The sequence below is a fragment of the Syngnathoides biaculeatus genome, chromosome 1 (genome assembly GCF_019802595.1).
Source record: "Syngnathoides biaculeatus isolate LvHL_M chromosome 1, ASM1980259v1, whole genome shotgun sequence".
NCBI lineage: Eukaryota > Metazoa > Chordata > Actinopteri > Syngnathiformes > Syngnathidae > Syngnathoides > Syngnathoides biaculeatus.
Window position 1 is genome coordinate 3,210,230 of NC_084640.1, and position 13,840 is coordinate 3,224,069.

Sequence of the window (13,840 nt, forward strand, 5' to 3'; positions counted from 1 at the left end):
AATCACATCATATTGTTAGATATACACAATCTTCCCTAGATTTCATTTTCATTATTTATATTTTACCAGGCGGGGCATCGTGGCGCAGCTGTAAAGCCTTGGCCTCACAGAGGATCCAGGTTCAATGGAGTTTTCATGTTCTTCCTGTGTCTGCATGGGTTTTCTCCGGGCACTCCGGTTTCCTCCCACATCCCAAAAAACATGCAACATTAACTGGACACTCTAAATTGCCCTTAGGTGTGATTGTGAGTGCGATTGGTGTCTGTCTCCATGTGCCATGCGATTGCCTGGCAACCAGTTCATGGTGTACCCTGCCTCCAGCTCTCCCGCGACCCATAGAGCCACTCTAATACGACACACTTGACGACAACAGATAGGTAGTCAATTGAGACGCACAGTAAAGCCATTTCGGTAACAGTCACGGCGCAATCAAGGCTGCAAGTGATCTGGCAATAAATGGAGCGCTTTTTTAATTTGACAATTGCGCAAAGGATGAAGAGTCCTCTAGCATTTAAGAGCCTTAGAGTGCCTAAAGAGCAATTGTCCAGTGCAATCACCATTGTGCAAAGGCCATCAAGACTTCATGGAACGTATGCGGTTTAAAGTGACTAGTCGTGCAATAGTCTGGGACAAAGTGGATTGTGGAAGCGTTGGAAACATTCCTCAGTCCATTGTGCAAGTGGTGCCGATGCTATTCAGGTTCGAGAGGCTAGTATTGGTCAACAACAGATGTGCAGATGGTGCAGCGTGGTGAGACTACTTCAGTGAGTGGACAAGTTAACAAGTTGACAAATATAATAATAGATGGCCCGGAAGAATGTGGGAGAACAATAGAATGGGCCCACACTAACAAAACCGTTTGTCACCCAGGCATGGCAAAAACCTAATCTGTAATCGAGCAACATTCTGGTGGCCCAACATCAGAAGAGATGTGACAGATCACGTTAGCATGTGTCCAGTATGTACTGACCACAAAAACCTCCTGACAACATCCTTCGGGAGAGTTGCAACCTCTCTCCAGCCCAGTCGCCCTTAGACCTTGTGCCAAGGCTGCCGGCGACACAAGGCAACAGTACGATTCCCAGAGTGGTAGACCGGTTACAAGGATGGTGCACTTTTTCACGCTCCCTAAAATTGCCTCAGTCAAATGAACCACAGAACTCCTGATGTTCAATGTTTACCGGTTACATGGCTTTCCTAAAGACATTGTGGATAAGGGCCCCAATTCATCCCGCAGTTTCGGAAGGAATACTGTTCATTGACTGCAGCCTCTGTCAGTATGTCTTCTGGTTCCCATCCTGACACAGATGATCAGATCAAAAGGCTAAACCAGGAGCTGGAGACGGGGCTCCGATGTGTCAAACTGGTTTGGGTTGAATATTCTCACCACTCTCTCGCCTCCGCATCGACTGTTATTTCTCCGTTCTATATAGTGCATGGTTACCCACCCTCTCTGTTTCCTGCCTTTGCTTCCAAATTTACGGTCCCGTCCGCTTTGGCCTTGGTGAGACGCTGCAAAAGGACCTGGGAGCCAGCACGGTGTATGTTGTTGTGACAGGGAAGTTCTTATAAGACAGCGGCGGACTGGAGGAGGACCTCACCCATTGTTTACAGGGTGGGTCAGCATGTATGGCTCTCTAATAAGTGCCTTCACCTCCAGGAAGAATCCGTTAAGCTCGCGCCCATGTTCATAGGACCATTCCTAATCACGAAGGTTATCAAACCAGTGACGATGAGGCTCAAACTCCCGAGGTCCATGAGCGTCCAGCCAACCTTTCATGTCAGCCTACTCAAGCTTGCCCGGGTGTTCCTGTTGGTCCCGCCTGCTAAACCCCCACCTCCTACCAGTTTGTGGACTGTGGTCCGGTCTACTCCGTGCAGCACAGTTGACGTCACGCCGTCGGGGTAGGGGGGTGCAGTATCTTGTTGACTGGGAGGGCTATGGTCCAATCATGAATCCATTCTCGGTTTGACATCGATCACACGCACATCAGGGGTTTCCATACCATGCATCCTGAGGCCCCTGAGCCCTCCGGAGCTGGCTGTTAGGAGCGGGGTACTGTGAGGGGTCAAGCTACTGCATCGGGCACTTGTGTCTTTGGTAGCATCCCCCTCACCTGCACATCGTTTCAGATGGGGTTTGTCTGGGGTTTGCATGTTCTCCCCGTGTCTGCGTGGGTTTTTTCTGGGCACTCTGGTTTTCTCAAACATCCAAAAACATGCATTAATTTGAGACTCTAAATTGCCTTTAGGTGTGATTGGTTGTTTGTTAAATGCCCTGCAATTGGCTAGCAACCAGTTCAGGGTGCACCCCACCCCTTGCACAAAGATAGTTAGGATAGGCCCCAGCACTTCCGCAACCTTTATGAGGATAAGCGGCAAAGAAAATGGATGGATTGATTTACTTAAGTCTCTGCTCGAGTTGATACCATGCATGCCCTATAGGATTTAAGTCTGGAGTTTGACTTGGCCAGACACTTCTTTCTTCTACTTCTTTCTTACATCAAAACAAGTTCACTTCTGGTTCTCTATTTTAAGCATGAGCATCCGCACTTCATTTGTGTACGTGTTTGCGATTACTGATACTCTGCTGAATTTCTCGGTGTGACTTTATGTTGTTAAACCAGCTTCATTCTAATTCTGCTACTGCTGCTGTGAGACAAACAGTTGTGTGACACCATGTGTGTCTAGACTTGGATCAGGCACACACTCACAGTGTCTGCCAGTTCAAGTCAGGCACAATTTCAACCACTGCAGACTCTTTGCACAGGAGGGGACAAAGTTGTGTGCGTCACTGCGACATGATATTAGGGTGGGAATGATGCAGATAGAAACGTCATGCGTGTGTGAGACTTGAAATCATCACCGACATTTTAACAATTCTTCCTGTGACCAAGGTAAACACCGGAGCAAAAGAGCAAGCTGTCCAACTGCCATGCAGACTAGTCTACTAGTGTTCAAATTGTGCATAAACAAACACTGCAAGCATCATCAAAGCATGAGTGACATCTGCTATCCATTGCTCCTGTTAATTATCCCATTGTGAACTTTATAGAAAATGTGATACAAGCAATTGGAATGTAAACGCAACACTACTATCTTTGTGAAAACGTTGTCGCATTGGTTCTAATCAGCCACAGTGTCTGGTCAGATCTTATACTGGACATTCTTTTCCCTGCAGGATTACATCAGTTGGAGGATGTACACATGAAAGCAATATTTTGTTGCATCACTGCAATAATGATTTCTGCAACTCTGGAGGAGATTTCTGCAACCTGTCAAACAGTACTTTGGTACACTTCTCATAGGCAAAATGTACAAAGGTATTACCTGACTTGGGTTTAATGGGTTTCTTCTCCAGACTACATGTTTCATTACCACCATCATAGATGTCTAATGGGATTTACATCCAGGCTCATTGAAGTCCAGTTCAGAGTTGTCCTTATCTTCGTGTTCTTCTCAAATTAGCTGTGGGTTTTTGGAACCAGAAAAATCAGAGCCGTAGCACAAACATCGTGAAACCAACCATTTGGCAAGTCCTGAAGAAGAAACCACTGTGTATGAAGTAACATACTTCGAAATGGTAGATCGAGGAGAAATAGCATAAGTTATGAAAGAAACATTGTGTGAACTGTACAGAAAGGCGCCAAGTGTTTGTGACATCAGCAACAACCTCCAGACAGCAGGAGGGAGGATTTTGTGGTCAATCTCCTGCTTTCAGAAGATTTAAACACCACGTAGGATGATACATGCCAGAAGATGTTAACCACTCATTAGCAAGAAAAAGAAAGGCGGGCTGTAAAAAAGTACAAAGGCAATCCTTACAATTTGAAGAAAAACTTTTTATAGACTAATTAGACAGACTAATCTTTATTAAAGTGACAAAAACCCTTCAGGTCGAGCTTATGTGGCTGTTTCTCGAGCAGGAACACTACCTTTACTGAAGTAACATGATGGAAGCATCAAAATGAACAGCGGAGTCTACCGAATTATTCTTTCAGGCAATTTGAAGTGGACCTTTCCAAGGTTTTCTGTGGTTGTAACAAATTACCAATATGCTGATCAAATGTTTTTCATACTGAGTATGAGTACTATTTTTTTTTCTAACAGCATAAGTTTAACCCAACACTTTATTACAGTCACAACGTATCATTACTTACGTTTAAACATGCAATTGCATGTTTTTATAACAGTCTAGCTATGCATTTGACTTTAATTCTTCCTTGTAAAACATGGCATTTTCACTTCTGAACTAAATCTTGTTTACCCTAGACTCTCCTTTAAAACAGTGAGAGGTGGGTTCTGTTTTAAGAGAAGTTTCTCTGCATTATGTTCCGGACGGTTCACTACTTCAACTCATGGGGTGGCCGCCTCCATCGTGAGAGCATAATTGGTACTTAGCTTTAGTGTTGTCATTCATTTTACCTTCAAAAGTATCTCCACGTGGCTGACGCGATTCCAATGCCACCAGCCTGGAAGATATAGCATATGTCTTGTTGATAAAGTGGTATCAGCATACTAGTATTGGAGCATTTTTATGAGTACAGACATACCTGTTCTGTATTGGTACTGATACTAAAATCGATGTAGGACCATCCCTAAAATAAATAGTTGGATCTCTAGATTGCCTGCCCCACCCTTCACTTGAATTAAAAAAAAGTGAAAAGTTTATTTGCCTTTTTTTTAATAAAACGTACGTGTGTGCAAGGTCTCGTTTATCTTGACAATTCTGTAATTACAATTTTGTGTAAAGTTACATAATAACCAACCCAATTTTGTCGAGATATGTCTCTTTAAAATGATGGCCACACGACACTAAAACACTGTAATGTCAAAGTAAGCAGATGTGCATTGAATTTTATTGGACGCCTAGATGATTTAAAAGCCGCTCGCTTCATTCAGCCACATCGCTCTGTCCCTGGCCATCATGATACTAAGGGGCGTATTGAGCATTGGTTCTGTAGTTAATTGGGCGGGATGATTGGTTACTCATTTTCATTGAACGGGACTGCTCAGTCAAAAGAGTTCTAGGAGGCTTTGGAAAAACAAGCTGTAGAGTTTACTGTAATTCAGAATCAGAATCATCTTTACTTTTCAAGTATGTGAAAAACACAAGGAATTTCTCAGCTGGAAACTGTTTCAAAGCCTAAAAGAAAACACACTTATGTCTGTTAAACCAAAGAAATATGCAAACTGATGAAGTGTCGTGAAGCGAGACAATTACCAAAAAGAGACTGCCAGAAAAACACGAGAATTTATTTGCGACAAAAAGTGGAAGGTTTTGACTGGCCAGATTTAACACTAGCGCATGCATTTTTATCTGACAAAGAGAGTAGAGGAATCAAATCACCAAAATAAACAAATGGTAAACAGACTTTATTCATACCACACTTTCTCTATACTATCACAGTCTAAAGCACTCGACAAAGTATCACTCACATTCATTCACTCACACATAAATGGGCAGCTGCTACTAAACCCACTTGGAGCAAATTAGGGCTCAGCATCTTGTCCAACAAACCCTTCAACATGCCAAACAGTCAGAGCTGGGACAACCTGCTCTACTCACAGCTGTCCTTTCAAGAACAAAAACAGAGAGAGAAAAATCAAAACAAAAGAGGTCATCAGGCTTGATGCAATTATCGCACAAAACGGATTTGCAGCTAAATACAGTCTTATTCACTGTGATATAAGTGTAAATGAAGTCCATCTGATCCAGTACTTTTGAGGGGAGAGAATATAAGCCATTTGTTATTTTCAATGAATTTGTAATGTGCATTTAAGGGATAAAATAAATTATGCTAATACACTGCAATGGAAACAAATTAAGAGGATCCATCAATTTTTTCAGCCGCTTATCCTCACAAGGGTCGCGGGCAGTGCTGGAGCCTATCCAAGCTGTCAACGGGCAGGAGGTGGGGTACCCCCTGAACTGGTCGAGACAAACAGTCGCACTCACAATCACACCTAGGGGCAATTTAGAGTGTCCAATTAATGTTGCATGTTTTTGGGATGTGGGAGGAAACCCGAGTGCCCGGAGAAAACCCACGCAGGCACGGAGAGAACATGAGAACTCCACGTAAGCAGAGCCGAGATCAAACCCTGGACCTCAGAAGTGTGAAGCCAACACTTTACAGCTGAGCCACCATGCCGCAATTTACTCGATAGTTATTAGGGGCTGAATTGCTGTTCATTATTTTTCTGACCAAGGATGTCTTTTGGGGACCTCAACATGCCTAAAGGTAAAAGTCGATGTATTTTAGGGGTCCTGAACGTGGGACCCAAAAAACTGACTTCAGTAGAACCCTTGGAAAGTGTGCCCTACCATCAGTTGAACAAATCACATGAAATTCTATGGATCACTAGTCTCATGCCTGTAACCTCTTCTACTATGCAATGTACACGAATGGTGCAAAAAAATTAACGGCTGGTATTAAGTTCCAACAGTTTAGCTTGGATTGATTCTTGAGTGGATAGAGTGAGAGCTGCCACTCTTTAGCATGCGAATCACAAACACCACAAGCATTGACGACCTCATTGGACACTGTAAAGTTCGAAAACCAGCCGTGGTCAGACAAACATGGAAGTAAGCGCCCCTGAGTCATAAAAAAAAAAAAGTCTTTCTACACCACATTGTTGTTCCTTCTCACACACCTTTGTGCCACAGATGTAAAACTGACTCTGGCAGCAGTGCACTGAGCAGATTGGCTGCTCTGTTTAAAGATAGACTAATATAAAAAAGTATAAATCACTCACAGAGCACACACCATTAATTGCTCTGAGGTAATGTAGCTTTATTGTGCAATAGTAACAATCAAGGCCCAGCAGAATGTTCCAGCTGCCACTCAATATTGGTGAGGGTTCAAAGGTATTTAAAGAGTTTTTATAAGAGATTTCACCTGTATGCACCGCCACCAGGGATTTGAAATTAAACATGAACATGTGAATAAAGAAGTGACATCCCAATCCAGTTTTTTAACTTCCGATCCGGTAACGATTAAAGGCGTCATCAGTGGTATTTTTCATTCATTGTTAGCTTTAAGTGATCAATTTTTTAGAACAAAAATGAAGACAGATGTGCCAAGGAATGAGAGGATGATTCCGCAAACCATGTATCGAGACATGACTCATTTGGGGTAGGGGCCGGAATTAATAACGTCCATAACTTTGCTCCCCGGCTGTACCACATGGCAGATTGGGGAAGTGGTTCAGAATTTAGCGAGATGTTTGACAGCAATATAAATGTGGGTTTTGTGGAGAATTCCAATCATTTGAGTCTGGATCGTGTCATGATAGTTTGGAGAGTTTGGTTAACATTAGTTTGGGATGTTTGGAGCAGGGGGTGGGCATATTACAACTCGCGAGCCATATCCGGTCTGCCAAAAATTGGTACAGATTTACCCGAATCAAACCTAAACCATGACTAAATTCATTGGACCTTGGTTCCACCACGTTGTACTGTAATTCCCAACTGGTTCTACTAGGTGGTAGGTCCAGTGATACTTTGAGTTGACTTTAGCTATTCCGTTGCTCCTCTGAACACCTGAACCACAAACTGTGAACAACAAATGTCAACAGTGAATGCAGAACAGTGATTCTGCTGTTTTAAGAAACTAGTGAAGTACCGCATTCATTTCCCCAACAGAGTAACCAGATTTGAGGGTCTATCTATCTATCTATCTGTCTATTGAGGAGATAAGAGTCTTTAGAAAAGTCTACGGGGAATATTGTAGTGTTCTGTCTCGTCATGACAATCCTGCACTAAGTTTCTGCTTTAACACCAATACAGTAGCTAAATTAATACTTCATGTTGATTGTTAATTGTAACCTGTATGGTGTACATTACCAAGTAATTGGTACAGTCAAGCAAATGCTTTTTGTTGTTGTAGTGGATAAGTAAAATTCCTGCCATTGGCAGCTGCTGTTCTGAGAATTGTCACAACAAAACAAACACCAGACTTTGATGTGCTGGCAAAAAAGAAAGAAAAAAGTGATCAACAAAACAATGCTGCTCCCATTTAAAGTAAGTCTAAGTGTTAACACGCCTTTTGCCTTTGCAAATGCCTTTTTGTTGTTCCTGTTATTTTTCATTTGTAAACATCTGCTTGTGACCTGGCCCGCTGGTCAAACAATAAAAGTCAATGTGGCTCCTGAGCCAAATGTTAGCCCATCCCTGGTTTAGAGAGAAGATAAAAATCAATAAAATGTCCACCGTACATCCTTTCCAAGTTACACAAGCATGCATCAGTTCCACTAGCACGTTCACTGTCCTTTACCTGCATAAGCCCATGCGAGGTGACATATAAACATGATGAAACTAGCCATATCACATAACACTGGAACCATTTATGGACAAGAAAACATTCACAATATTTTATTATTTGTATTTTATCATACACTTTGGTGATTATTTGTTCCTACATTTTGTGTAGAACGTAGTCATTCCCAAGAGGCAAAACAGATGTGAGAATTCAGTGCGCACACGTGAAGATACAACTGGGTGTAATTACACACATCGCCAGCAGGTGGTATTGGGTGAGAAACCAATAGTCTTGAAATAGTTCAAAGCTCTGTGAGGCTTCATCTCGCCATCACGGGTAGCACCTGAGCAACCTGTTTTGGTGATCACATGGGCTCTGCATGCCGGCTGGTGCTGCTGGATCAAAGTGCTGGAGTGGATCATGGAATGAAGTGCTTGTATAATAGTGTTAAAACGGTAAATTGTCAATGCAATCCGATCTGATCCAATCCTTGTTTTTTTTGCTGAGAACAGACCGAGTTCCTATTGCAAAGATCGGCTCGCTACAACCCTAGAATAAAGTGTAGCATTTCATCTTTAATTTGCTCAAAAAATGTGTTCTCAACTTAAATATTTGAACCATATTATTCTATATCCATTTTGGGTGCTCAGACATATTTGGTCAATTGACGAATTATCTATCCATCCATTTTCTAGGGTCGCAGGTGAACCGCAGCCTATCGCAGCAGACTTTGCCCAAGAAGCATGATAGATCATGGACTAGTTGCTAAACAATCGTAGCACACATACAGTATTGTACTCGAAAGACAAACCCTTTTCGTCTCTGAACACATTAAAAAAAGTGTATTAATATTATTAGTAGTAGTATTAATCATTAAGAGTTGCTATTGATTCCAAACTTTCAAAAGCACCTGTACTTCATAAGAATGCAAACCTTGGTAAAATGTCTGGTCATTCGTCAATTCAATAAATGAGCATATATTTGTTTTATGTTGATGCAACTCTGTTAAATGTACACATGCAGGAAACAAAAAAGGACCAGGGCCTCCAACCAATTTTGTACATGAATAAATCTTATCGGATGTTTTTATTTTTTTTTGGTTAGGCCTCCATATGTAAGTTACTCAGAAGTAAGAGGTGCAAAAGTGCCTGTTGCTGGTTTAAACAATGACAAAATGATTATGTTTTCTATCACATAGATTTTCACAGGTATCATGGAAAGATCATCAGTCAATCAGTCGGCTTTGGGCAATATAAAGTCTTCTGTTGGCTTAACACCCCATTTTGCTTGTTTTTATTTTATTTTATTGCGGGGGGGGGGGTCTATTCACACTCAAAATCGGACATGCGGACAATTTCGAGTCTTCATTGAAGCTTACAAGCATGTTTTTAAAACATAGAAGAAAGTCTGATTCCTCACAGAAAACCCAGATAAGTACCAGAAGAACGTGCCCACATCTCATTAGACGGCCTGAGCTGGGAATCAAACTCGGGAAGTCCCGACTGTGAGTCAGACATGCAATTGTGTTTGAAATTCTCCACATTTCCAAGCATGCCCATAGCTCCCCATGTAATAAAGTTCATATTACTGTGTGAATTTGGATATTATAGTGCAATAAACTTGATTATTACACAGTGTGCTCCCTCCCTCCACACTTAAAACGTCACATGCAAAACTCCCCCACCAATGCAAAACACACTAGCACCACCTTGTGGCCCACAAGGCAAAGAATTAATTTTCAATAATATTAAATATTTTGTTGTTGTTTTTGTTCAGCATTTTCAATTGGGAATTTTTTTAGTCTTGATTTTCTCATCCAAAAGTGATTTGAGTATCTTTTGCACTACATTAAAGGATCCTGGTAATTGATAATCTAAATCTTAAAATCTAAAATAATCTATTCTAGACCATAACAATTAAATTTATTAACCCAAATATAGAACACTCTCTAACCCTCTTTAAAAAAGTAATTGCTCCTTGAACCTGATTACGGGTTGCGCCAACCTTGGCAGCAATAACTGAAATCAAGCGTTTGCTACAATTGGAGATGTCTTTCACATGGCTCTGGATGAATTTTGTCCACATCTTCTTTCCAGATGGTCAGAAAGGTTTGGATTTTTTTCTTTTTTTGTGCCTTAATTAATTTGTCATTTGAACACTGCATTTTGTATTTCCTTGTGGTGTCTGAGTGATTGAAAAAACAAAAGAAAGAAAAAAATGTGGAGGAGTACCAGTTCCACTCTGAGATCTTCCTGGATGACCGAGCCTCTCCCTCTAGCCTATCTCTAAGAGAGAGCCCAGACACCCTGTGGAGGAAACTCATTTTGGACGCTTGAATTGGGGATCGTGTTCTTTCGGTCACAACCGACAGCTCAAGAATGTAGGTGAGGGTAGGAACATAGATCAACCAGTAAATTGAGAACTTCGCATTTTAGCCTAGCTCCTTCTTTACCACAGAGGACCGATAAATAGCCGGCATCACTGCAGACGCTGCACCGATCCGCCTGTCGATCTCCCACTCCATTTTTTCCTCACATGTGAAGAAGAGCCCAAGATAAATGAACCACTCCATCTGCGGCAGGATCTCATCCCTGACTCCGAGAGGGCATGCCACCCTTTTCCGACTGAGGACCAGGGAGATACTGATTTTCATCCCAGCCACTTCACATTTGGCTGTGAACCGCTCCAGTGAGAGTTGATCGCAGTTTGATGATGCCAACAGAACCACATTATCTGCAAAAAGCAAAGATCCAACAGGTGATAAAGTGGAGCCAACCCTCACCAGAAAAGAATCCATCTCACTGGTGGCAATGTAGCCTAAAAACTGACACTGCTCTACAGGAACTGAACAGCACATATCAGCGGATTCAGTACTCCATACTCCTCCCCACAGGACATTGCAAGGGACATGGTCGAAGGTGTTCTCCAAGCCCGCAAAAAACGTGTAGACTGGCTGGGTAAACTCCCATGCACCCTTGAGGACCCTACCGAGGTAGAGGTAGAACTGGTCCGCTGTTTCATGGCCAGGATAAAAACCACAATACACCTCGTGACTCTGAGATTCAACTTCTCAAAACCAAGCTGGTGGGGGTAATAAGTACATTATACCCACACCTGCTTAGCGCCTCTCATCGTGGAAGAGAAACCAACCTCTCTCAAGAGGATTGGTCTGAGAGCCCAAGCCATGCATGAAAGAAATACTGACAATATCTAGTCGCACCTCTCGATTTCACACACCACCTTGGGCTCCTTCCCTCCCAGAGGTGACATTCCACATCCCTAGAGCCAACTTCTGAAGCTGGAGATTGGATCACCACTCCCCAGCTCACACTGGACCAAACTCCTATGGCCCCTCCCACAGGTGGTGAGCCTACTAGAAGGGAACCCATCTTCGAGCCCCACTTCCAGGCCTAGCTTCAGTGGGGGGCTCCAGGGAAACTGCCATTTGTCGGATTCTTTGTCTTGTATTTTGAGCCGTACTTTGTCAGGTCCCTCACCTAGGTCCTGCCAGGGTGGGTCCTGACCATTTGCCTTTAAATGAATAAATGTTTGTCCTTCGTCAAGGCCCCTGGTAAACTAAAAGAATCTATTCTAGACCATGCCTAGAACTTCAACATTTCCAACCCACAAATATGAAGAATATTACATTCATGAAGAGAGTCGGTATATTACAACAAGCTTCCTGTAATGAAAACACCCACAATTAAAGTACTGTAAAGTACTGTAATCAAGACATTTATTACATACATGAGTCATATAAATCAATTCAAATGCTTCTGGGGGGAGGGGTTGCTTTTTCAAGATATACTGTATTTGGCAGGCTATAATGCAGAACAGTGTAATATTTACAAATATGGATGTACTGGTTGTCTGTTCGGACATGTATACAACAGACAACCGTCACCACCTGGAGTCATCCTGGTCATATGTGACTATAATTTACTCTAAGGCCCCAGCCAGCTCTCAGTTTATTACTGGGTTGCACAACTTAACACTTTAACTGAGCAATATTCACTTTCATCAGGAGGTGCCACAATAAGTGATGATCAAAATAATAATACACACAGCCACCCCCCCCCAAAAAAATATCACAATTTTCTTTTATAATCTTGCCTTGTTTGGTCTAATTGAATAATTACACAAATACAGTGACAGTGTTAGTGGAGAAAAGGAAATATCACTCCCTACGCCACCTCAGGTCCTCTTAAATTGCAGATCAAATGTGTGGTGCTATAGTTTAAAAAAAACAACAACAAAAAAACATCTGTTGTCAATTGAGATCAGCGTCTTTGCAACTGTGCTCTAATCTATGCCTGTGAGCCTGATGAATTTAACAGGATCTATCTGCTCTTCTTGTGATACCAAGCAGGTACTTTGAGGTGGGAGGAGGATAGAGTAAAATGCAGTACTAATAATAATTGCAATAAGCATGGAGTCAGGTCACTTGGACACTTGCCAGATGATGATGCCAAGAATCACCAGCGCAATGGAGCAAACTAATGCCAGGATGCACATCTTCTTACGGGACTTTTGCTGTCATTAGGAAAGCAAAAAGTTGTTAGCAGCGAAGAAAGCAGCAAAGCACAAGCTACTAAAGGGTGACTGACTTGGTAATAGGCGGCTCTCTGGAGTTGTTCTGCTCCTCGCTCTACGTGGACTTCAGCATTCTCCACATTTGCCTCGATGCTATCTGTAAAACAGCACATGCAGAATGCACAGTACATGTACCGGTAAATATATATATGGTACAACTATGATACTTGAGCTCTGTTTTAAAAATTATGTCATACTATAGGGAAGAAAATAAGTATTTGAACACCCAGCTATATTGCAAGTTCTCCCACTTAGAAATCATGGAGGGGTCTGAAATTTTTATCATCGGTGCATGTCCACTGTGAGAGAGAGAATCTAAAAAGACAAATGCTGAAATCACAATTTTGGATTTTTTTTAACGATTTGTGTTATACAGCTGCAAATAAGTATTTGAATACCTATCAGCTAGAATTGTGACCCTCAAAGACCTGTTAGTTTAAAAGACCTGTAAATGTCCACCTCCACTCCAAGTATTATCCTGAATCAGATGCACCTGTGTGAGGTTGTTATCTGCATAAAGACACCCGTCCACCCCATACAACCAGTAAGACTTGAGCTTGTAACATGGCCAAGACCAAAAAGGGGTCCAAAGCCACCAGAGACAAAATTGTAGAACTCCACACAGCTGGAAAGGGCTACGGAGAAATTGCCAAGCAGCTTGGTGAAAAAATGTTCCACCGCTGGAGCAATCATTAGAGAATGTAAGAAGCTAAACATGACAGTCAAGCTAAATCGGAGTGGAGCCCCATGCAAGATATCACCTCATGGGGTCTCAATGACCCTTAGAAAGGTGAGGAATCAGCCTAGGACTACACGATAGGACGTGGTCAATGACCTGAAAAGAGCTGGGACTACCATTTCCAAGGTGACTGTTGGTAATACACTAAGACGTCATGGTTTAAAATCACGTATAGCACGGAAGATTCCCCATCTTAAAACAGCACATGTCAAGGCCCATCTTAAGTTTGCCAGTGACATTTTGGATG

The 13,840-nt window shown here is 42.2% G+C and overlaps 3 protein-coding genes across 6 annotated transcripts in view; 1 reads left to right on the forward strand and 2 right to left on the reverse strand.

Moving 5' to 3' along the window:
- The window catches only part of LOC133504638 (protein 4.1-like), a 215,013-nt gene that overhangs the window by 128,555 nt on the left and 72,618 nt on the right, over positions 1-13,840 (reverse strand). The gene's annotated exons all lie outside the window — the stretch shown is intronic.
- stx12 (syntaxin 12) overlaps positions 1-13,840 on the reverse strand; it is a 38,527-nt gene that overhangs the window by 13,555 nt on the left and 11,132 nt on the right. For 2 of the 4 annotated variants that reach the window (XM_061829192.1, XM_061828922.1), the window contains exons 9-12: positions 12,869-12,951; positions 12,718-12,794; positions 4,426-4,472; positions 3,398-3,468 (exon numbers count right to left, since the gene is read on the reverse strand). In XM_061829192.1, coding sequence (XP_061685176.1) covers positions 3,443-3,468; positions 4,426-4,472; positions 12,718-12,794; positions 12,869-12,951 — 233 coding nt within the window. In that variant the 3' untranslated portion in view covers positions 3,398-3,442. Of the gene's footprint in view, positions 1-3,397; positions 3,469-4,425; positions 4,473-12,717; positions 12,795-12,868; positions 12,952-13,840 lie in introns of those variants that run through there. The other 2 variants (XM_061829013.1, XM_061829106.1) reach the window with 2 other exon arrangements.
- si:ch211-57n23.4 (immunoglobulin superfamily DCC subclass member 3) overlaps positions 1-13,840 on the forward strand; it is an 82,233-nt gene that overhangs the window by 13,243 nt on the left and 55,150 nt on the right. The gene's annotated exons all lie outside the window — the stretch shown is intronic.